Source organism: Coturnix japonica, chromosome 7 (genome assembly GCF_001577835.2).
Source record: "Coturnix japonica isolate 7356 chromosome 7, Coturnix japonica 2.1, whole genome shotgun sequence".
NCBI lineage: Eukaryota > Metazoa > Chordata > Aves > Galliformes > Phasianidae > Coturnix > Coturnix japonica.
This window is the reverse complement of record NC_029522.1, coordinates 10,942,903-10,966,640: the sequence shown is the minus strand read 5'-3', so window position 1 is coordinate 10,966,640 and position 23,738 is coordinate 10,942,903. Positions and strand designations below refer to the sequence as shown.

Sequence of the window (23,738 nt, the reverse complement as noted above, 5' to 3'; positions counted from 1 at the left end):
GTTGTTGCCTGTTCTCTATACTCCTCATGGCTTCATTAATATTTTCATAGTGCTCCAAATGGCCATACTGATGACTCCTAGACTATTGAACTGTTCTTTTTGTTCTCACGTGTAATACCAAAATCTTTGGTAGCTGCCTTACAGCAATGCAGATTTAGTAGATCAGTGCTCTTTGAAGCACTGACATCAGGGTATTCCTGTCTTCCCAGACCAGAGGTTCAGAGTTGTGCAGAAATAGGTATTAGTGTCAAGCCTACCCATATTGTCCAACCTGGGGAGGCAGGGATGCTATAAAGGAAGAAACATCTTAGTGTAAAGACAAATAGAAGTGCGAATAAAAAAAACATTATAAAATCCATGTGTTTAGGCCCAGTGACAGGTGGATACCTGCAGTCAATGCTCACTAGACAAGCTGCCAGTCGCTGTGTAAAACAGCTCCCCCTACTGTCTGAAATGCTTTCAAATATTTCTAACATGCACTACCATTCAATAGCTTCCAGCAGTAAATTTGTCTTTATAAACCATAGCACTTAAATACCTCTCCTTACTTTCCTACCTATTGAAATAGTGGTAATGGTTAATGTTTTCATGCAGCATCCTCAGATCCAGAAGAAATCCCAGTATATCAAGTACCTTTGCTGTGATGATGTAAGAACTCTACACCAATGGATCAACGGCATCCGCATCGCTAAGGTAACATCCTCTATCCAGTCTTCCATAGTTGTCATGGTCTGTATGAAGATTTATTTGGCAAAACACGTACTAAATCTAACTTAACTGTTTTGAATGTCAACTATACGGTCTTCTTCCATGTTTAATTCTCTAGAAAAAAAGCAAACACTTTCCTTCTATTTCTGATATGCCTATTTGTCAAATGACAGAACTGATACCTTGGCTTAATTTTAGCCAACTCCCTTAATAGACTTTAAAAAGAAGGCTTGTGGGGAAGAGACTTTGGGTTTGGCGTCGTTGTTTTCTAAGATCTCCAGGTTGTGTTAGTTGATTCACTGGCCCATTTCTGGCATCTGTCTAGCTGCTCTGATGCTGTCTGTTCTAGCATAAACATTTATTTCTTTTAGCAATTCATTAATAAAAATGCAAAAGTTTGTGGGGAGGAAGCTGCCACTGCTGTTAAGTAAATCAAAATGAAATTTGCACTGAATTGATTCTGTGTGAAATCTTCACAGAGGATGTGCTTTTTTGTCTCTGGGTGTTTCTCCTTTTTCTGAGAGGGGGAAAAGTGGAAAAGAGAAGCCAAAGGTGAAGATCAACAGACTGAAAAGGGTTAAATTTGTATAGTAGTTAAATTTGTTTGTCATTTTGCTTAGTATGGGAAGCAACTATATATGAACTATCAAGATGCACTGAAGAGAACAGAATCGGCATACGACTGGACTTCCTTGTCCAGCTCCAGTATCAAGTCAGGCTCCAGCTCATCTAGTTTGCCAGGTAATTATGTGACTTGTCTCTTAATAGAAATATTTAATTACTTTTTTTCATTATCAAATACTTGGAGACTGCAAGGGAAGCTATTTGAGGGGGGAATGGACTATTAATCTCAAAATGTGTTTTACATTACTTGCAGTGGTGTGTTTCAGAACATGTAGTACTTTGTATTCAACTCCAAAAGAGTGTGTTTTTCTGATACTGAGAAGAGGAAGCTTTCTTCCATATTTGTGATGTCTCTATCTTCATGTATTTGAAATAAAGAAAAATCCAGCTCTGTGCTTTAATGCTGCAAAAGACTTTATTGACTGACATATTTTAAACTGGCAATTGGGAAATAGTAACTGCCCAAAGAGAAAAATTGAGACCATCTCTTTGGAGGTTCAAAACGGTGATTCTGCTTCTGATGCCTGCAGGAATAAATATGCTCTGTTATTGTTTGTTGTCCAGACAGCAGTCTCTGGTGGGCTGGCTGTGAATGGGGACATACGGAGTAGTTTGAGAGAAGTGTGTCACTTGGTGGAATTAAATGTTTGCCAGGTGTGACCAGTAAATGTCACACGGAGTTCCATTATAAACACGGGGACTTTACTCTTATATTCTGAAACATATGCTGTTTCTTCCCTCTCTTTTAAACAGAATCTCAATCAAATCATTCTAATCAATCTGACAGTGGAGTTTCTGACACCCAGCCGACTGGACATGTCCGTTCCCAAAGTATTGTCAGCTCCATGTTCTCTGAGGCCTGGAAGCGAGGCACACAACTGGAGGAATCCAGCAAGGTAACAAGAAGACTTTAGTTTGAGAATCAACATGCAACAAAATGCACAAAACAGAGCGTTTCCTCTTCCACCTCTGTCTGGAGTGGGGCTGGGTTATTCTTTTTTGTCTTTTTTTACTCTGTTATTTACATACACTGCCATGTAATTGGTTTGGGGCTTTTTTTTCAGGAATCACTTTTTCAGGGAATCATAGAACCTTCTGTTCTTGTTTTTATTGGTGTGCACAGAAGCCTTTTGGTCTTTGAAGGCGTGCAGGAGCCCTTCACAATAATCCTATTAATTAGAGTTGTGTAAAGAATAAAGAAAAAGATCAGCTGTTGAAAGCTAATGAATGAAATTAATTCACTAAGATTTTCTTCTGTTAACTAGCCACATCTTTCTACTGTAAAGGTGCTAACAACTGAGCAGGTATGCCTAGAAACTAGAAATAAGACACAGCATCATGTGTACAAGTGAAAAAGAACAGGTGGCACAGTGTGAAAACTGACTGGGCTGTATTCTGTGAGACTTGAAAATTTTCTGCAGCGTCTGCAGGCCTGAAAATTATCTGAATGTAACAGTAAAATAGTACTCAGCCCAGGAACGTAGCTTGCTAAATTGTGAGCCAGATTTTTTCTGTTGCATGTGTGCAAAGCCTGCTGTGTGTTCATCAGCAAATGGCTCGTGTATGTGTACAGGATGCATCATTTGTGCAGGGGCTGGGCAGATGAAAAAGACGGGGCACTGTTATCCTACAGAGGTGGAAGAGTTCTGCTCTGACACTGTAATGGTGCTGTTTTCTGAAGTTCTGGTTTTCATACGAGATCGTTCTTCTGCTCTCTATGAAATTCCGGAGAAAAATTGACTTTTAGTACTGTGGACCACTGCTGTTCTTATCCAGTCCGTAGCCACTGGCAATTGCTCATTTAAATAAACCCCACTAACTTTTGTTATCTGATTAAAGCATTTTTACAAATAAAATATTCAGACTACTCCCTGTTAAGAGCCATCCATGTTTCAAGCTTTCATCAATTGTAATTCCTTTCTGTGCACAAATTCACTAAAAGGTGTGTTTCTCTTCCTCACACATAGTGCAGGTGAATGGATCGCCCTCAAACATCCAAAGAATCCAAATGAAATTAACTTTGTAAAATTATAATTTGAAACCATGCTAAGAAAATTCTGAGTAAATTGGTCACAAATTTAACTTAAGTAAAACTGCAGTACATTCTTTTTTAACCTGTGCAAGTCTGGCCCAAGGAAGGGCTCAACAAATCAGGCTAGCAATAGAAAGTATTTAACTGTGTGACAAGAAAGGGAACAACAGTATTGATACAGCTGTAACAAGGACAGCGATCTGTTTCACTATCACAGCTGGGCAGTGAACGTCTCTTCTTGTTAGACTTGGAAAAATTTTATTTGAAATGCGGTGCTACAGACGGTGTCCAAATGAGTGCAGTGTGTGCTTTATGTGACAAGGCACGAGGGGCAGTTCACCGTTTCAGATTCTCTGAAATCTTGCTGTTCAGAGATAGCTGTTCTTTTATGCCTCAGTCTCCCTATCTGTTTTATGCTGCTTTTATTTTTCCTGTTGCCTTTTGCTGTCCCAGGTATCAAAAGCGAAGCTCAGCACAGCTAAGGTCAGCACAGCCGTGGTGCCTTATACAGGGCAGAATTAAGGTCAGGGGCTGCTTCTTGAAAATACATTAACTTGAGTGACTGGAAGAATGGTAATTGCAGACTAACAATATGCAAGAGATCGAGATCTGCCCTTGCTTGTGTGAACACACGGATGTAGCTCCAGCACATCATACACCCTTGCCCCATGAGCTTAATATGATGGTAGAGGCACACCTCATGTTTGTTGCAAATTACTATTTATTGTTTCTTACTCTGATATTTTTGTGTTATCCCTGCGCATATAGAAACTGTGCACCTGTGTTTAAAGCAATTGTAAACTAATGTATGCAGCACAAATGAGCGCAATCGGGCAAACTTTTGTCAATATATCTGGCAGTGTAGGTACTGAGTGTGTTGGTTGCCATGTTGGTATTGCATTTCTAATGCATGATTTTAAGCTGTGCACTGTGAAGGTGACACCTTGGCTTGTAGCAAAACCACTTTGTGCTGGGTAGCTGCAGTTCTGAGCAACTCAAACATTGTCTGTTTCATGTGTAATAACAACACAGGTTTACAGAGTTAGAGAAACGATTTAACAAGAACAAAAGCCACTGAGCACAACAAAGCTTGAGTGCTGCTTTCCACGCTGCTTCCATGTACAGTTTACACAGTCCATCTGATTTCTGAATAACACAAAACACAATAGCACAACAGCTGAAGGACAGCTCTTCTGCTCCTTCTCTCTTCTTCTGCTTCCTGATGGGAAATTCCCTGCTGGGAAACTTCACCAGTCCCTCTTCTCTCTGGTTTTGGTTTTTTCTTTTCGCTTTTGCTTTTTCCTTTGGGTCTTTTCGTTTTTAGTTTCTGGTTTTTGATTTTTTTGGTTGTTGGTTTTTTATTTTGTTTTTGGTTTTTTATTTTTTTCTTTTTCTTATTTCTTGGGTTTTTTTGTTTTTTTTTGTTTTTTGCTTTTAGGTTTTGGTTTTGGTTTGTTTTTTTTTCTTTTTTAGTTTTTTTCTTTGTTTTTTTGTTTTTTGTTCTTTTGATTTTAGTTTTTTGGTTTTGGTTTTATTTTTTCTTGGTTTTTGGTTTTGGTTTTTTGTTTCTTTTTTGTTTTTGTTTTTTGTTTTGATTTTGTTTTTTGTCTTTTGTTTTTTGATGCTTTTTTGTTTTTTGTGTTTTTCATTTTGTTTTTGGTTTGGTTTGGTTTTTTTGTTTTGGTTTGGTTTTTGGTTTTGGTTTTTGATTTTTTTTTGTTGTTTTTTTTTGTTTTGGTGTTTGTTTTTGTTTTGTTTTTGTTTGTTTTGTTTTGCTTTCCTTGACGGCATTTGCTGTGTGATCATGTGGAATGGAAGTATCTCGGAAGCATTCTTCCATCGAGCTTCCTCTTTACGTGTTTTAGAGCAGTTCAGGACTTCTGCACTCTGTAATGCTAAGCAGTGTTAAGGCCTAAGCTATCAACATGAAGGCTTACCAGATGCTCAGGGAGGTCAGTCTTACTGAGTGAAGAGATGCCGGCAGGCTCTTGCTCTGCATGGTGTTATTTGTTGTGGCCAGGAGCATTCTGGGCAGTGTTCACTTAGATTCATTAAGTTTGCTCACAGGAGGATTTGTGATTCTCACTTGGTACAGCTGCCTGTCCCCTAGGGACACATATTTTCTCCCGGCCATTCAGCATTGCTTGAAGCAGACCTGGCCCTGGTGATTCTTGTCAGCCTCCCCTACTTGGGGGGTACAGTTCAGGCTTGTCAGCATAAAGGACTATCTCTTGCTGCATAGTTTTCCTAATATTCCTGCATGCTATAATCTTGCCACTTAATTTTTAATGATAGGCACATTTAGATCTTGACTTCATAATCTCTTTGTCTCCCTCTCTCTCTTTCTCTCTCTCTCTTTCTCTCTCTCTCTTTCTCCCCTCTCTACTTTCACTAAAAATCCCTTCCCAATAGGCCCGAATGGAGCCTGCAGGTCGGCCCTTCATCTCTGTTGCACCTCCTGTGTCCCCACAGACGAAAGTCGTGACCCCCTATACAGCATCGCAACCATCCCCACCACTTCCCCCTCCGCCCCCTCCACCTCCTCCTCCTCCACCCCCTCCTCCTCCCCCACCACCTCCACTCCCCAGCCAGGCCACCCCATCTGCTGCCTCACCTGCTGCCATGTTTGTTAAGTACAGCACCATCACCAGGCTGCAGAATGCTGCCCAGCACGGTGGGCCTTTTTCCAAGGCCCCTGCTGCTGCACAGCAGCCCCCCTTGCCCCCTCCATCTTCAGGCAAGCCTCAGATACTAGTGCCACCCAATGGAGTCATGCCACCTCCCCCCCCGCCTCCTCCTCCCCCCACACCGGGCTCAGCCATGGCACAGCTGAAGCCAGCACCCGTTGCCCCCTCTGTACCACAGTTCACGCCTCCGCCGCCCCCTCCCAAAATCCATCAGGTTCAACCAAATATAAGTCAGGCAGCTGCTGCTGCTGCCTCACCATTGCCACCACCTCCTCCCCCTGTGCCTGCCCCACCACCACCCCAAGCACCCCCAAAGCCTCTCATGACTCCTCTCCCCCCACAGCCTGGCAGGAAGGCGGCGTCACCAGGGGTCTCACACATCACTTCCCCTGTGCCAGTTCCCTTGCCTCTTGCAATTAAGAAACAACCAAGTGTCACATCTCCCCAGGTGCCTCCTCCGCCCCCTGCCCCTCTAGGCCCTGCTCCTCCCCCAACGTTTCCAAAGCAACAGAGTTTTTCAGCGAAGCCTCCCCCATCCCCTCAATCCCCAGTGCCCTCAGTAGTGAAGCAGATAGTCAGCCAGTTCCCACCTCCTCCCACCCCACCTGCCACTGAGCCCCAGCCACTGAAGCCTCTTCCGTTGAGTGTGGCACCCCAGTCACCTCCGGCGGTGAAGGCAAAACCCAAATGGCAGCCTGTCTCTGCTCCCTCGCCAGATTTCCCACCTCCTCCCCCAGAGAGCAGCTTAGTGTTTCCTCCTCCGCCTCCTTCCCCAGCTACCTCTGCAGGTTCTCCCCCCCCTGACAAATCAGGGTCTCCAGTCAAAAAGACCAGCAAGACATCAAGCCCTGGCGCAAAGAAACCACCTCCAACACCTCAGCGGAACTCCAGCATCAAGTCCACCAGCTCCACTGAGTACAGTGAGTCCAAGAGACCTTCGGTGGACCGCCTTGTCAGCAAATTTGCACATCCACCAGAGCCATCGGGGTCTCCTTCAAAGGAGTCATCGCCTCCTGTGGCCCCTCCAAAGCCTGGAAAACTCAATCTCTCTGCCGTGAGCTTGCCCATTGTCCTTCCACAGGGAGGGATCCCAGCCAAGGCTCCTGCTCCAGGGGTATCTGGGAAGGAACCCGTGGTTGAATTTCCTTCTCCGCCATCGGATTCAGACTTTCCACCACCGCCGCCTGAAATAGATCTTCCTCCCCCACCTGTTGAGATACCATCTGTGTTCTCGGGCAGCACTTCTCCAAAAGTTGCTGTGGTCAACCCGCAGCCTCAGGCATGGTCAAAACCATCGGTTAAAAAAGCTCCGCCACCCACACGTCCTAAGCGGAATGACAGCACTCGGCTGACACAGGCAGACGTTGTGGATTCACCGACAACACCTGGCCCACAAGTGCCCACCTCACCCAAGTCTGGCCTTAGCGTTCAGCCAGGATTCCTGGCAGACCTCAACCGGACGCTGCAGCGGAAATCCATCACCCGGCATGGCTCACTCTCCTCTGCACGGATGTCCAGAGCAGAGCCCACTGCCACTATGGATGACATGGCCTTGCCGCCACCCCCACCAGAGCTCCTGGCCGACCAGCAAAAGACAAGCAGCTTCGGGGGAAGTCATATATCCGGCTATGCAACATTACGGAGGGGGCCACCCCCTGCACCTCCCAAACGGGATCAGAACACTAAGCTGTCACGGGACTGGTAGTCAGTCACCTGGGGCTGGTGCTCTCCATGACCTGTGGGCTGCTCTGTGCTCAGCCAACCCATGATGTGGTGCACTTGGAGAGTATGTGGGGACGTGGACAATAGCCCTGTCAAAAGAGGTGATCTCAAAGTGCCGTCAAGGCTAAAGATAGAGACATTCCCCTCTCATGTCTAGGCCAAAACAGCTGGGGGTTGGGGGTTGTCAGTATTTTACTGGTGGGTAGAGGGCCGCTGACTTACCATTTCTGATTTCTTTTACCCTTCATATGGATTGGACCAAAATCCCTTTTTCTTACTTTTTCTGCATTTGAGGGGGAAGATAATTTTTTTGTAGTGTCTGTCCATGTGAGACATGTTTGTGCATGTATTATAAGTGTAGGTATATAATATATTGTGATATATTTCATTGCAATTATAGAAGATAACCAGAATGTTTTTGTAGATCCGTATTTATTGTTTCAGTCGCTATATTATAGGGAATTGGACTCTGTAACCAGTCAAATCTGATTGTAAAGATGAAACTGTTGGGGGCACTTTAAAGAAAGAAGGAGAACGAAAGAAAAAAAAAAAAAAAAGCAGTAGCAGGAAAAACAAACAAACAACCAAACACAAACAATTTGGCAGTTTGTGATGGTTAGATGGTGCAGAGTTGAGATGTTCTGCTAGTAACTGTACGGTGGTCACCAATTGAAGAATACAAACACAACATACCAAAACATTCTGGTCATAATACTACTGAAAATGAGTACGTTCTGAGGAAGAAAATAGATTTTATATATAGTGGGCTGGAGTGAAATATATTTATACTGTAAGGAACCTCCCCCTCCCTTCCAAATAGTTTAAAGATATACATTGCTACAAATTATTTCGAAGTTCTTTGTCCATGAAGTAACTAGGGTAAGTGTATGTTATTCCAATCCATTATGCATCTTAACTTTATAGTAGGCTTGACCTTTTGTTTTTATGTCACAAGGTGACTATTTGTGTTCATCCCTTCTGAAAGCTGCCAGGACTCCTGCACCAGTGCCAACCCACAAGGCTGACCCCTGTGGATGCACCACTTGTACGTGTAACTCTTTTCCCTGAACTAACAGGTAGGTCTCGGCAGGTTGCGTTACGTTCTCAAATGAACGTTCTCAAATGAACATACATAGTGCAGTCTCATGCAGTCTGTGCCCAATATCGTGTTACCTTTACAGAAACAAGCGTCTGGAAGCAGTTAAAAGCACTGTTTGTAATTCATCAGTAGCTGTCAGGAAACTTGGCTTTCTAGACAGAGAGGAGATGGGTAACTTGAGGCAAGCATGGCTTCTCTTTTCTTTGACCTGCCAGAAACTGACCAGCGCATTAAGCTGTTAATTATGAAGTTGCACTTCTAAAAGTCAAGGGGAGGACTGGAAAGAAAATCCTTGAGAGGCAATAGCATTTGCAGACAGTTTTAAGGGGCTGCATGAGTAGGAAATACTGGCTTTGTTTTTTTGTTTGCCACAGAGTCACAATCATGGCATCAGGTACCGGAGTCCTTTGTTTGCACTTCAGAAGTGTCACTATGCTGCTTTAGCCATGGCCTGTATGTTTGCGTAGTTAGCGTAAGTGCTCTTGTGTGTTATGCATGCTCCTTACAGGGTAGTGGTACACAATCTATGTAAGTATGTTAGGCAGAATATTGGCCTGTTCCCAGGCTATCCTTGGTTGTTATAACTTCCTTGGTCACGGCCGGGATGCCACCAAGGCTCAGATGTCAAAAGGATTTTATTCTTGTTTACCTTTTTTCCAAAAGCAAATATTATTACACGCTTTCCTTCCCCCCAAAAGTGAAACAAAGGCAGTAGTTTAACCTGACAGTGTCTTCAAATGTGTAAGATAAGAGACAAGCTAAGTTCTTGTTAGAGAAATTCATGCTGATAGAAATATTGTTAGAGGATCCACTGTTCCTTTTTTATAGTTTTTTAAACAAATCTAAATAATAAAATAAATGTCTTTGTGAATAATTTATCAATAGGTAAAAGTTTGTCAATTAGAATGAAAATTACACATCTATAACTATATAAATTTAAATAAGTGCATCATGAAAAGAGAAACCAATGGTGCTGTCTCTGCTTTCCTGTTTCATATCCCTTTCTGAAATCTGTCAGCACCTCTGGAAATTATTTTGGTATTTCAGACTAGTTTTTTTTTGAGCAATAAGGTTATACCATTGTGTGCATTTTTAAAGCAACTGCTGTGGAAAGGCACTTTTTTTCCTATCTTTCAGATTGTTCACAGATTTTTGTTTCTACTATTTTTGTGATTATGAAGTGTCCTTAGAAGCATTTGTGTTGTTGATTTTGAGTATGCTCAGTATAGCTGGCTAATAAATTCACAGAAGAATTGTTAAGCTATACTGGAATTCATGGGTGCTGTAATTTTCTACATTGGTCCTCCTGCTGCTTGGTACCGTACACAGCTCAAGGGGCTCATACCCATCAGTGGCGCACAATGTGTGCAGACAGTCATAACTCCCCAGCCGCTACTGGAGATAGGCAGGCAGGCGCATTCTCTGCTTCCTGGTAGGGTGCATATGGGAGCTGGCACAGTGCGTGCTCCCAGACGACAGCAATCAGGGAACTCCACTTATCTCCTCTTTTTCTTTCCCTGCAAAACAGTTCCACTGGTGGGTGACAGTTCTGCTTTTTTCTTCAGTTCTTTCAGCACAGGTGCCTCTGGGAGTTGCATTTGGCAGAGCAATGTTATGAGTGCAGGTTTTTCAGAGGTGTTTGAGCTTTGTTCTTTTTATTTTCCTGTGCCCAAGTTCACTTACGCAGTATCTCCCATGAGACAGTAAGTCCATGCTTAATTTTTCAGGCTGCTAAAGAGCTTGCTGGGAGACAGAAATTGAACACCAACTTTACAGCACGAAGAATGAGCTTCAGCAAAGGTGGCACCCTTCTAAATACAACTTCCTTCATTAGTAAGTAGTCAGATAGAAACATAGCAAGTGTTTCAGGTGCGCACTGAAATGTGGATGCAGAGTGGTTTGGAAAACCTGGCTGCCTTTTCACCTTGTGAGACCTGTTGACGTAACTTGCTTTTCTGGTGTGTCTACTGTTTTTATGACAGCAAATATCTATGCCTTATTTACAAGTAAGCTATTTTTGCCCTTGTGCACTGGTCTCTGAGTTCTACCATTTTCTCTGCTAAAATCATCAGAAAGCAAAGGAGACAAATTTCAGACATACAGCAAGATGCTTCTTGCTGCAGAACATGGGGCTGTAATCTTTTTGGCACTACTAAAATGAATAGGTGAAAGCCGAGCTAGCATACTCTGTACACAAAGATAGCAGACGTTTTCATCCTAGAATGCTGAAAATGGATAGCTGTAATTACACGTGTATGTACCTTTTGACTCGTAATGTCAGGGAAAGCCTTGCTTCTGCAGGAGTTGATTAGTGCGGGTAATGGCATTCTGTACTCTGTTTCAGTGCCTGTTCTTTCCACTTTCCTCTCTGCCAGACAGGCAGGTAGCAGGGCCAGCCTTCTGTTTTGTCTTTCTAAACAGGAAGGAGGCACAAGTCCCACAGAAAAGAAAGAAGTAATCTAGTAATTTCAGTTCTTTTACATGGAAATTACCTGCTTTCCTCTGAGCAGTAGCTTCCAGATGCAACAAAAGAATTACTTGCTCTAACTGGGTGCGCAGCCTCAAAGCCAAAGAGCTCCTCTCCTGAACTTATTGTGCAATTTCCTGCAGGCACCAGGGAACAAATGACACATCAGGGAGACTCAAGGTATCTGAATCGCTTTGGCTTCAGGAGTATAATGGAGGGGGAGCACATTTTAACAAGTGCATTTTAAGATTTACTGTTGTGGAGTTGAAGGCGTGGAGTGGTGGTGGTTTCTCACCGTCTTTGTTCTGTGCTCTTAGGCAACCAGGTAGCACAAATCAGAGTGGCCAGTCTTGCTCTGGGTTACAATTATTTCTTTCCACAGTTAAGGAACCAAAAGTGCCATTTCAACTGCAGAAGGGAAAAAGGAGATTTTTTTTTTCCTACTTATTACAGAAAACTGCATAGACTTAAATTGTACTTCAGTGGGGCCATTGCAGATAAAATTCTCTTATTTTAAATAAGGTAATAAGTAAGTGGGTCTTACTTTGAGCACTACTTCCACTATTGAATCACATTAAAATCAGTTGCGTCTCCTTGATTAATTGGGACATTGTATGGCTCAGTGGCTTTAACTATAGCTGGAGAACAGCTGCTGTGGTGGAGAATAAGATTTTCCATTTGAAAGTATTGTTAGCATAGAGCCAAGTTCTTAGGGCTGCAGTGTGATTTTGATTCAGTTCATTACCTGCAGAATTTTTAACACCTGATGCTCTTCCTGGCTTTTAGTGTTTACTTCAAAGTAGCAGCAGTAGTTTATGAAGGTATTTTCTGGTTGCACAACTTCCACCTTGTCAGCATATATTCCTTCTTGGAGCTTTGTCTGTCCAAACACAAAAGCAATGTAATCTGCCAGAAGATAGTGAAGATGCGTTCAGAACACGTGGACGTGTTTTCTTGGTGGCGTTTTTTTTTTTTTCCCCTCATTGCAGAGATGTAGAACTGTGTTCTTGTTCAAACAGTGCTCCTAATGTGGGACAAGGGCACTCTTATTCTTTGGTGATAGGAGCTTCTTTATCGTGGCTCCTGGTGTTCAGCTGTGTGTTCCTTTTTTCACTCGGGGCAGACTGCAATCCAGAGAGCACTAAGCACTGCAGCTTTCCGTTAAAGCTGGTGGTTTTTAAACTTTATCATTTAGAGATGTAATTACATTTTTCTAAAATTGGATAAGTTTCCTTTCTGAACTCCTTTTCTCCTTCAGTTAAAAACAAGTGACAAAAGCAGCACTACAGCGCAGCGTTCAGCATTCACCAATGCTGCAATCCAATGAGATGCAGGCTCTGTCCAGTTTTGAAAAGGTTAAGCCACTAAATTGCAAGTGAGGTGACAAGCATGATTGGCCATATGTAAATTAAAGTAACTGCCACTACTGATCAGTGGAACTGTATGTCCTTGATGAGGTGAGCTAGAAAAGAACCGGGAGGAACAGGAGCTGGTGCTGTATCTATGCCCAGTTTCTTACAGCAGGGATTTTAGTGAGCAGAATGAGTGAGAAGAAACTTGAATAACAGATTTTGGAAACCCCCTTTTAAGTGTTTAACACTTAAGGCACCTGTCTGTTACTACACTTGGGAATTGAACCAACTGTTCCTTATATGGAAAATAGTTCTCTCTCACTCAGGAATTCCTAAGATGCCAAAGATGCATTCAGAGCTACATTTCAGGTATGCAGATGTGCTCGTAGCAGCTGCTTCTGAGGATAAGTGGCCAGGGGCTGCAGCTGCTGTGTGGCAGGAGAACAGGGCTGCTGCTGTCAGCTGTCCTGCAGCCCTTGCCTTGACTCACCGCTGTAGGTAACTGAGCACAGACCTGCGAGGGGCATGGGCAAAGGACAGGTTATAGCTAGAGAACCTGTGCTTAAAGACTCCCTTGTTGCTAATTTGGTGCAGCACTTTTACTTACACTTTAAAAAGGAAAAATCAATACTTTCACAAGTTACAATTGAAATCTTAGGTTTCCCTCCTCATGGACTGCCACGGACCAGAAATTAACTGGAGCAGCAGTTTTATGGCTTACACTAAATCCCGTTAGCAGCCACGAGTGATATCCTGTACAATACTGGGGATGGAAATGTAAGAAAGTGTCACTGCAATGATTTGTGTGTACAGCAAACTTGTGATGAGTGCTGAAAAATACATCATTTACTGCTTTACAAAAGAGAATTGCACATTCTGTCTTTCAATGGGGATTGCCTCCCCTCTTCTTTCCTTTCCAAAAAAGAAAAAAAATAAAAATCAAAGCTCTTCTGAACTGCTACCTTCAGGTTGGGGGGAGCTTTGCCATATTATAAATATATATAAATATATGTATAAATATACTTTTTTAAGCATGAGAGAGGACAAAAGAAATACCTTATAGAGTACCCAATATAGATCATTATACAATGGAATATGCACAATTCAATAAAGATGTAGTTAAATTTAATAATTCGTTTTAATCCTCTGTCTTGCCATTTTCCTTTTTCAGAACCCACTTTCTGTGCTCAGGGCAGCAGCGGTTCCCTTTTACAGGTCCCTGCTTGGTTACAGGTTGCTCATTCTTGATCTAGGTGCTATTTATTGTTCCTTTGCACAGCTCTTTCTAGTGGATCAGAGCTGGCTGTACCAGTAGCACTGTGCGTACCAGCCACAGGTCTAAAGAAGACCCAGAGTGAAGGCTCACCTTTTCCATCTGCCTGCTTCCTCAGATGCACAAGGTCCTGGCACTACTTGGTTCAGCTCTGCTCTGCACGAACAGCTGATGGCTGGTAAGTGCTGGGGCAGCCCCTCGCTGGGGTCCACGGTAGGGAATTCATTCTCCTGTACCTTTCCATGGGGGATGCACATAGGCTGGTTGTGCAGCACTCATGAGCTGCTACTGCAGGGATTTGAAATCTAAGATGAAAGAAGTCAGACTGAGTTCCTGCTCATGTAGGGCACTAAATTCTTAGAGACACTGCTGTACTTGGGCTTACATGTAAAACTGAGGTAACCTTTACCTTGAGCCAAAAGCAGCAGCAGCTGCACATGTACCAGAATGGGAACCAAGCTCCCTGAACAGAACTTGTACCACCAGCACAGCTGCCTGCACTGCAAGGAAAGCAGTTGGAGTGTCATGGACCCGGGGCACTCACGTCGCCACTGAAAGAAGAAAAGCTGCTTTGTTCCTGCAGACCTCAAGGAAGTGAGCTCTGCCTAAAGGCTGGCGATGCAGAATGGTGCTTGGGAAAGGTGAAGAGGAAAAACAGCACTCCACCCAGCTCAGAAAAATCCTAGCCTAAAAGTAAAGCTGGTACTAGAGGACAGCAGCTCAGAGCTGTGAATGCAACATGGGCACCTGTGCTGGAAGAAGGAGCTGGTATCCTAGCAGTGCCAAATGACTGGAAATATGGTCATACAGAAGAGGAGATGTGAGCTGCTGCCATACCTGGGCTGAGGGAAGTGCTGTGCTCACCTGCTCTGAACAGGGCTCCTGCATACACAAGCCACGTCTCCCCATCCCTCAACATGTTGAAAAGCCTGTAGCAAAAGACAAGGAATGTGACGCAGTGGTGGCACACTCACAGAACACATAGTGTGTGCTTTGTTCTTTTTATTCAGGGCTCGTAACAAGATGTTTAGTACACAGCAACAGTTAATTCCAAGTACAATTAATTAAAAAAAATTAAAAATTGGGTTTTGCACTCACTTGGAAGATGGTTCAAATGGCACACCACAATAAAATGTTACCGGCAGCACCCAGCTCCCCAGAGTCTTGCAGGCTCAGTCATTTACAGCGGGCTGCACCTCCTCACTGCATCAGCACGCCAAAATCAAAAGCGCAGAGTGCTTCCTTCCAACTGCAACCCAAATGTGTGTGTGTGGGGTTTTGTTTTCAGAATAAAACATGGACCAAAAAAATCCATGTTAGACACTAACATTTCCAGAGAATTCATAGAAACTACTTGTCCATGCAAGAAGTTCCCTCTTGCACTATTCTGACCTCTGTATAATACCACTGTAGCCACAAAATGCGGCTGTGCCTAATACTGAGTGATGCCAAAGGGGGGTAGGTGGAAAGTACATTGTAAGCACAATAAATTCTTTAACGTGGCCCCCTGTAAGCTATAGTCCATCACCTACCTGCTCGTGCTGTTTGTTTTACAACAGTGCCTCTTCTCAACATTGAGTATTTGCCTTTGTGAATGTGATAGTTCTGCACATTTCCCTCTGCCACTGTTGTCAACATAAGAACTAAAGCTCTGCATGGCTTTGCAATGTTTCATTACATGCTACAGTCCTTAGTTAATGACTCTACACTCACAACCCAGCGAACCACAGCGCTACACTTTTCCTACAGCATCCTCTAGCAGCTTTCCAAAAAAGTTGTGCTGATGATGCTGCTGGGGTACCAACCAACAAAAAGTCCTGTCCTTTCCAGAAGGAAAAGGTAAATATTTTGCATTTGGTTCATAGTTGCAGCTCATTTCTAGGGGAAGAGGCGCCTTTGCAGTATCTGCTAGGAACTGGTGAAAGCTGCTGGGAAGAGCGCAGCAATAGCTCAGCTAAAGCACCCTAAATAAAAGTGCTGCTTTGCAGAAGCTGCATTGTTGCCAATGTCAACTTTGGTTCTCGGCTGTCACAAAAGTGCTGGAGAATCACACCAGGCAGGAGGCAAAGCATTCTGCCTACTTGCAAACAGAGAGGTAGGGCTACCTCGACAAGACCAGTGTGCTGGCACAAGCAGAAGACAAACACATCCTCTCAGTCACAAGAAGCACTGCACTGGGAGAGCCTTTGGCAGCAAAGGAGGTGTGAAAAGTGAACAAACCTCTGTGGCAAGTGAGCACTTGTTCTCCAGCTATTCGCCACCATCCTGCCAGATCCCGCAGGGACTGTGCAGGAGCCATGGTGCAAACCAGCAGCAATCTCCAGCCATTTCAAGGAACCCCCACAGCTCAGATGCTTCTCTCTATGTTCTCTGATGCCTCCAGCTAGCGGGCATGGAAGCATATGAAGTTTTACATATAAGGCCTCATTTACAGCATAAAAGCAACTTATGTGCTAGCATGTTATCTGGAAGCTGGTTTTACTCTAGATATATAGGCCAATAACAATAAAAACCTAGTTCAAATTCACCTAAAGCTTTATGTTTTTATTCTTAGCAGAGCTTTATCTCTCATACAACTTCTCAGTTAAGTGGTACTGCCTCAGAAATAGGTTTGCTCCACTTAGTGTGTATATGTGCATTGGTGTAGGTGTGATTTTACAGCAGGCAACAAGTTGGAGCAGAAAATAGGACAGCTGGGTCTACTGCCTCTTTCTAATGCGAGTGAACTTTGTATCATGGATGTACAATCTTGACTGCAGCTTAGTAGAGAAGTCTGAATTTGGCTACATGCTTGTGAATTCACCCTGCTCCTTTTTAGTCATTAAGATAGAATGTTTTACTGCACTTTAACCTTTGTTTGAGAGACCAGCAGAAAACAGCTAATAAATGTGAAATCTCTAAAACCTGGAAGTTTAAACACAAAAAGAACATGTGACAAGGGCCTTAGGTCTCAGATTCAGTAAGACACATTTCCACTAATTCTTTATGTATTTCAAATGAGCCAAAATATTTTCTGAAACACCAACCAAATGGCATTAAAAGCACGTAAGTGACAAGAAACCACAGCCCTGCGTCTCAGCTCAGTATAAGGCAAAGCAATGGGAGTGAACATTTTATTTCCATTATTCTTTAGAAGGACAAGGCTGCAATTCAGTATTCTCTGTATTGAGTTACTTCTCTGATGGCAGAGTGAAGCCAGTGACAACTTCTTTTGGCTGGGATATAGCAAGGTGACTCCTGCTTTCAACAAGAGTGAAATACTTGTGAAGCTCACAAACCACTGATGCCTGACTATGATCTCTCAAGAGGATGCCTAGATCAAAAATGTTATCAGTGGTGATCAGAGGAATGTTATGTGCTCCTGTGAGATCAGTGAAGTACTGTTAACACCAGGATTACAACAATATTCCTGATAGAAAACCCAGACAACTTTCTTTTCAGGCTGTCCACACTGCAACCACACCACACCCAAATGATGTATCCTTTAAAAACATTTAAAGGAAAGTAGCAAGCACAGTAAAGCCAGCTGTTAATATAAAACTGTATATGCAAAGATGCACATCTCATTGGCAGATGTGAAGTCAACAACAGCTCCGAATCTGTCAGCTATTTTATAGATGGATGGCGATGAACAGTCACTGAGCAGTTTCACAATGGTGCACAGGCGCATGAGTATTGTCTGAGCTCCACAGCTGCTCACTGACGGTTCCTGAGCGGCTCACCTCCCACAGTGCCAATTTTAGTACCTCAGAGACTGTTGTCTTGACTTGAGCCTGAAACTTCTTGCTAATGAGAACATAGAGGATTGGATTGAGACAACTGTTGATGAAAGCAAGGCCTGTGGAGAGGGGAATGCCATCCTGCAATAAGGCGTGCAAGTTTTCATCATGGTGAGCAGAGAGCTCCACAATGCTGAATATGTGATACGGTGTCCAGCAAAGAAAAAAAGCTACAACTACAGCAATGATGGTCCAGAAGAGCCTGCTAGAAGTCAACACCGTTCTCCTCTTTACTTTAACAATCAGCAATGAGTAGCAAATAACCATGGTCAGTAGAGGAAAGAGGTAACCAAAGGCAAGCCTCACCCAAATCAAAATATGATGTCTCAGCAAAATGAGTTCTCTGTCATGCAGATGGAAGTTGTTGTAGCAGATGGTGACATTGTTGAGAGCAGTAGCTGTGTCTCTGAAGTATAAGGCAGGGCCAGCAATAATTGCAGCTGACATCCAAATGACCACACTAAGAATGAGGGTGTTCTTTATAGTCCGGTACTTGTAGGAAAAAACTGGGTGTACGAGGCGGATGTAGCGGTCAAGGCTGATGAATGTCAGGAAGAAAACACTGGCAAACATATTCAGTAGTGCAATGAATGAGTTCGTTTTACAGAGCCACTTCCCAAAAGGCCAATGGAAACCCATTGCCACGTATGTGATGTAAAGGGGCAGAAAGAGAACAAAAATGAAATCTGCAATGGCTAGATTGAGGAACCAGAGTGTAGAGACAGATTTATCCCACTTGAAGCCCATAAACCAGATGACAATGGCATTGCCTGGGACTCCCAGAAGAAATGCCACACTGTAAAATGAAAGGGAAATCATATGGGCAATGCTGAGGGTAGACTGGGGTGATTCTTCTTCCTCAGGCAGGTCGTAGAAGTAAGAGTAGTTCTCAAAATCTTCAAATGTCATGTTGCACAGCTGCTTTCTAGGGAAGAAAAGAAATGGAACAATCAAAGGGGAACTGTTGTACATAGTAACCTGCAACTCCTTTGAGTTTAGTTTCATATTATCTATCACTTCCTGGCTGTCAACCTTTATTACAAAGCTTGCAGAGTATTTTCGCTGGAGACATTGCAAGAAAAACTTCAGAAAAGTAGTCCAGGAACTGTTTTCCTTGCTTTTATATCTTAAGAGAGCACTGACCACAGCATGACTGGTAGATGATGTTGCAAAGTTCAGCTGAATCGTGATTTGTATTCTTGGGATTGGTATTTTACCACGGTAGCAGAAATGCTAAGTCAAGGCCTGAACAGTGATTGGGCACCTGGCAGAAAGGCAGGGCCAAAACAGGGGAGCTCAGGTGCATGCAGTGAGATTACCAGGCCTTATTTAAGGGTTGGCAGCAGAAGCATGGGTACCTCATTGGAGATCCCTGCCTGTGTGATACTTCCTGAAGGTAAGCAACTTCTTTCCTTTATTTCTGTGCCCACGGCTGTTAAAATTTAAGAAAACTCTCACTTGCTGCAGCGTGGGACCTTGTTGCTTTTGTTGCTATACTTTCTATAGCATTACAACTGCTCTGATCCTATTTGAAGTAACAGACCATGTCTTTATCAAAAATCAGAGTAGTGTTGGGTATCTGCAAAGGCAAGTAGGTGCCAGGAAGCCTTTTTTCATAGTGGAATAAAAGAAATTATGTGCATCCTAACACATTTCAAGTTATTGTTAACAAAATATAGACAGTAATTTTGCCAGCAAGTGAAAGTTTTTTGCTTTATTCCTGTCTATTGCACATTCATCCTTATATCAAGGCATGCTGATTCTCAGACCCACTCAGTGTTAGGTTCCCTGGGATACAGCCCAGACAAAATGCAGCAAAGGATGTAGAGAAAGAAACATAAGGAAAATACTTCAGTGGCAACACATACAACTGGCATATTCTTCCATTATTGATCTGAGAAACAGAAGAATTAACAGAAGAATTAAGGGAAGAAAACAATGTTTCCAGGAGAGTAATAGACACTGTAAGTGCTACAGCTGGAGTTATGATTGGTTTGTGGTTTTGTTTACTTGTTTGTTTAGCTTGTCTTTAAAAAAAGTCTCAATTTTCTTCAGTTACAAAGGCTTCTGGAACTTACAAATACATAGTGATTTTTCAAATAGGAATTTTCCTCTAAAGCTGAAGAGGAAGAGTGTAGGAGGGACAGGAGGAGTAAAAGGGAACACACAAACCAATAGAAAGATCCAGAAGGAAGAAGTAATGCACAGGAAAACATTAAATGATAGTTGAGCAGGAAAAAGCACTTAGAGGTTCTGTGTTCATTCCAAAGTACGGAGAAAGATTAGCATAGATAACCACAGTCTGACAGAAATATCTTCCATACTCAGAAGAAATATTCTACTAATTTCTGTTGTCCTTTAAAGCAATGTTTTTTGGCTGCACTGAGAGCAGGATGTGACCAGCCCATTGGCTGTACCATGCATGAGCTCAATGGTACATTTTTTGAGTGCTAGTTCTGTTCAGAAACTGAGATTCAGCCTGCGCTTTTGGAACCCAGCTATGCATTCCTGCAATTCCATTGTTGTGGTATGCTAAGAGACAACAGAAGCGGGATGTCAGGAGAAAACTGCCTGCAGAAGCACATCTGCAGGCCTGTATTTATATATGTAACTTTCCTTGCGTAAGTGAAGCTATGTATGTGCACACGTTGGCGGTATTTGAATTCTCATTTAGAGATGGATGAGACAAGGCTGGAACAACAAAGCTGTGTAACTTCATATCTCCTGTTTAAAAAAAGTAATAAAAGTCACTAGAGTCTCATCCATCATGAGGCTAAGATAGCATTTGCCCCTTGCAATTTGCATCAAGCTAAAGGAATGTTATTTGCTTCACTGCCCTGATAAAATGATATGTATTGGGCTGTACTCATGTAATTACATGCCCCATGGGGGTAGACTCTGCATCAAATGCTGGTACCACCCATCTGAGTAATTTTTTCAAACAGCATAACATCTGCTGAGAAATGGTATAAACAAGAAGCAGTACCACTAACATCTGGAACAACCCTACATTTGGACAGTTTCAGAGGATACTGAAGTTAACTGGATTTTTAAGTGTCTTCGCCTGTATACAGTTATAACTTCAAGTTGAATTTATGCAATTAAATAAACCAGTGCAATTTTCCAGTATTTTGATGATTTACATCCTGTATGTTAGTCATTAATCAGGCTTGCTTCTAAGTTTCTCAGTAGCTAGCACAATACACTTGGATTCAAGCATTTTCTCCCCTGAAGTGTGACCCCCAAACTACCTTTTTCTAACTGGGTTAAAAACAACAACAATAACAGATGCTTGCCTACTGCCCAACAACATTCATTTGATATTTAGAATTTCATGGACAATGTACAGCAGAAAGAAAGCAGCTAAATATTGAGTACTTACAAGCTTCCACTCAAAGAGCACACATCTAAAAGGCAATGTACATTGGGGAAATATTTTTCTTTGGCTATCTTTTTCCTTATCTCTACCTCCCAGTCTTCCAGCAGTGGGGTAAGAAAGTAGGAGGAACATTGTTTACCATTGCTCCCAGGGCACAGATGATGAAATTAGGCTATATGGCAAGACTTGGCAATTCAATTTGCAAAGCCCAGAAGCTGCTGCATTTAACTTCTATATATACAAAGTATGTTTGTAACAAGCTTCACGGCATTGGGTGCTGCTCTCCAAAAGATAAGCAGTAGGGGATTTTCAGTGGAGCTGTGCTGTTTTAAGGCAGTAAGGATGCAGATATGTTTTTTTTTTCTCCTGGGAGAGCCATTAACCATCATTCACAATGTATATTTCTTTGTGTTACAAAGCCCCAAACACATGGGTTTATTTATTAATATACTTTAAGAAGCAGAACTATCTTGAAGCCCAAGTTCAGGTCTTTTAAAGTAAAGAAATTAAATTCTATTCCTTATTTTGTTTCTGATTTCCTGCACAGTCTTTGCTGAACTGCCTAATTTCCAGACTGAGAAGACTTTCATGAACCTGTCTGCAAATAAGTCCAATAGGAAAAAGGCTTTTGGCAGTTTCCATTTGGTTTCTAGGTCTATTGTTAGAAAGGGAGAGGGAGATGATGCAGTTCAGTGTCTCAGACCCTACTGTTCCAGGGCTGTGAAAAAGGGCCACAGAGAGGGAAATATTTCTTAATAAACAGGAAAATGTGGTCAGAGACCTGGCAATAGGGCCTGGGGGCAGCTACAGGTTACAGAACAGTGTCATATTGCATTTGGATGAATACAACCAAGTTTAGACTTCATCCTGTCTTCTTTTTAAACAGTACACAGTCTGTGTAAAGTGTATGCTGAGCAGTTGTCTTTTAACTGGTGGTCTGTTCCTGTTTGCTGAGGTCACAAGCAGCTCTGAAAACTGAGTTTCCTTGACTCAGTTGATTAATTATGAATATAGTTGTTAAATTTTAAGCAAATAAGTTTCAGAATGTTTGACTAGGAGGCTTCATTTCCTGTCCCCTTCTGTGAAACGGAAATCAATTAAGAAATGACTTCATAGGAGCATCATAGGATGACTCTCAGTGTTAATGCATTTCAAATCCTAGGACAGAACGTTCAAAGAAACAAGGATTGTTAATAAACATATCTAAAACATAAAGCCTAAGAGCTGCTGGGAAGAAATTTTACCGTGTGTCACATGAAATGTCTTTCTCTGGATTTTAGGGAGGGAATGAAAAATAAGATCAGAATTGACAGATTTCCTTTTTTTGTTGTTGTTGTTATTATTTTTAGTTATAAGTACCTGAATTTTGTATTCTGTGCCACCGTGATAGTATTCTAGAAAGGTGAGCCACAGTGACAGCTCAGACAAATGACTGAACCTGCTCACAACAGAACAACTTTTGTCACAGTAAGAAGAGTCTTGCAGTTATGATATGGGACAAGGTCTATGGGCTCTATTCCTGGCTGTGCCACATGCATCCTCTGACCAAGGGAAGTCATTTGACCTCACCATGCCTCAGCCCTGAGGTCACTGGAATGGCTTTGGAATGAAATTAGGTTGGGTTTTCAGTCTAAAATAGAAGACAAACAAAACAGTCACAATTTCCTTCCACCTCACTCAATGTAAGGTATTCCTAGGAGTTCAAGTTCTCTAGGCAACCGTGTGAGTTAGGGTCCAGTTTAACTGCACTGGTAATTTATGCCACATACTTGGGCTGCAGCCCATGCAGTATCTCCCTCACCTAAAGTTTTAGAAGTTTACAGATATGTCCAAAGGAAAAGCTTATTCACTGTCTGTCAGTTAAAATTTAACAAATACTTGAGTATTTAATATATATATTAAATATATTATATTAATTATGTTATATTAATATAACAGTACTTGAGTGACCACCTCCAAATATTTGAGTGGCCACCTCTAGATCTATTTGTTCAGTGTGATAAACTGCTGAGAGCCTTTGGGCTGCCAAATTGATTTCAGAGGTCTCAATAGCTGGCCCTGACTTAATAGGAAAATTATAGTATGTGGAGTTTGTTGTCTGAATATTTAGTTTCAATGTGTAACACAAAACCCCTCCTTTTAATGTTTCAGTGAGTAATTCTGAGCATATCATATTCTGCATGTATGATCTTATGGCTACTGGAAAGCCTGTTAGATCGATTCACTTCAACATTTGTCATTTGCAAGAATTAGATGCTGGAGAACACCATCTAATATAAGACCACCCAATAAGGTACCAAACTTTAAATCTATGTAGTTTCAAATAGATAAACTTTTAGGTGAATTTCATGTTCATCTGTGAAGTTCAAAACACAGATGGCTGAGCAAGTTTGTTAGAAGAATATATATGTAGTTCTGGAAGGTATTTTACAAAGGCATAAGTAAAGATCCTAAAGTTAATAGACAACAATGGTGAGATTACAAACTGTCAGCCAGCTATGTATGGAAGATTACCACTTGCCTCCTTGTGGAAACATTCTTATAGCAAGAAGTGTCTGGCACACCCATATTACAAGACTAAATTATAGCTACAGTATAATTTAAGCTTAAATCTGA

The 23,738-nt window shown here is 42.3% G+C and overlaps 2 protein-coding genes and 1 long non-coding RNA gene across 13 annotated transcripts in view; 1 reads left to right on the top strand and 2 right to left on the bottom strand.

The window, feature by feature from the left end:
- RAPH1 (Ras association (RalGDS/AF-6) and pleckstrin homology domains 1) overlaps positions 1-8,326 on the top strand; it is a 178,645-nt gene extending 170,319 nt beyond the window's left edge. For 5 of the 6 annotated variants that reach the window (XM_015868252.2, XM_015868251.2, XM_015868246.2 and 2 more), the window contains 4 exons: positions 595-693; positions 1,329-1,449; positions 2,086-2,228; positions 5,777-8,326. In XM_015868252.2, coding sequence (XP_015723738.1) covers positions 595-693; positions 1,329-1,449; positions 2,086-2,228; positions 5,777-7,756 — 2,343 coding nt within the window. In that variant the 3' untranslated portion in view covers positions 7,757-8,326. Of the gene's footprint in view, positions 1-594; positions 694-1,328; positions 1,450-2,085; positions 2,229-3,817; positions 4,443-5,776 lie in introns of those variants that run through there. The other variant, XM_015868253.2, reaches the window with a different exon arrangement.
- A 1,163-nt stretch (positions 8,327-9,489) lies between these two features.
- Positions 9,490-15,149, bottom strand: LOC107316580. The gene is made up of 2 exons (XR_004307928.1): positions 14,058-15,149; positions 9,490-11,476 (listed from the first exon to the last, which is right to left on the bottom strand). It is a non-coding gene; the product is annotated as an uncharacterized LOC107316580 (long non-coding RNA).
- Positions 15,150-16,209: 1,060 nt separating this feature from the next.
- The window catches only part of GPR1 (G protein-coupled receptor 1), a 51,646-nt gene continuing 44,117 nt past the window's right edge, over positions 16,210-23,738 (bottom strand). For all 6 annotated transcript variants that reach the window (XM_032445813.1, XM_032445815.1, XM_032445814.1 and 3 more), the window contains one exon: positions 16,210-18,668. In XM_032445813.1, the coding sequence (XP_032301704.1) occupies positions 17,600-18,652 (1,053 nt within the window). In that variant the 5' untranslated portion in view covers positions 18,653-18,668 and the 3' untranslated portion in view covers positions 16,210-17,599. The remainder of the gene's footprint in view (positions 18,669-23,738) is intronic.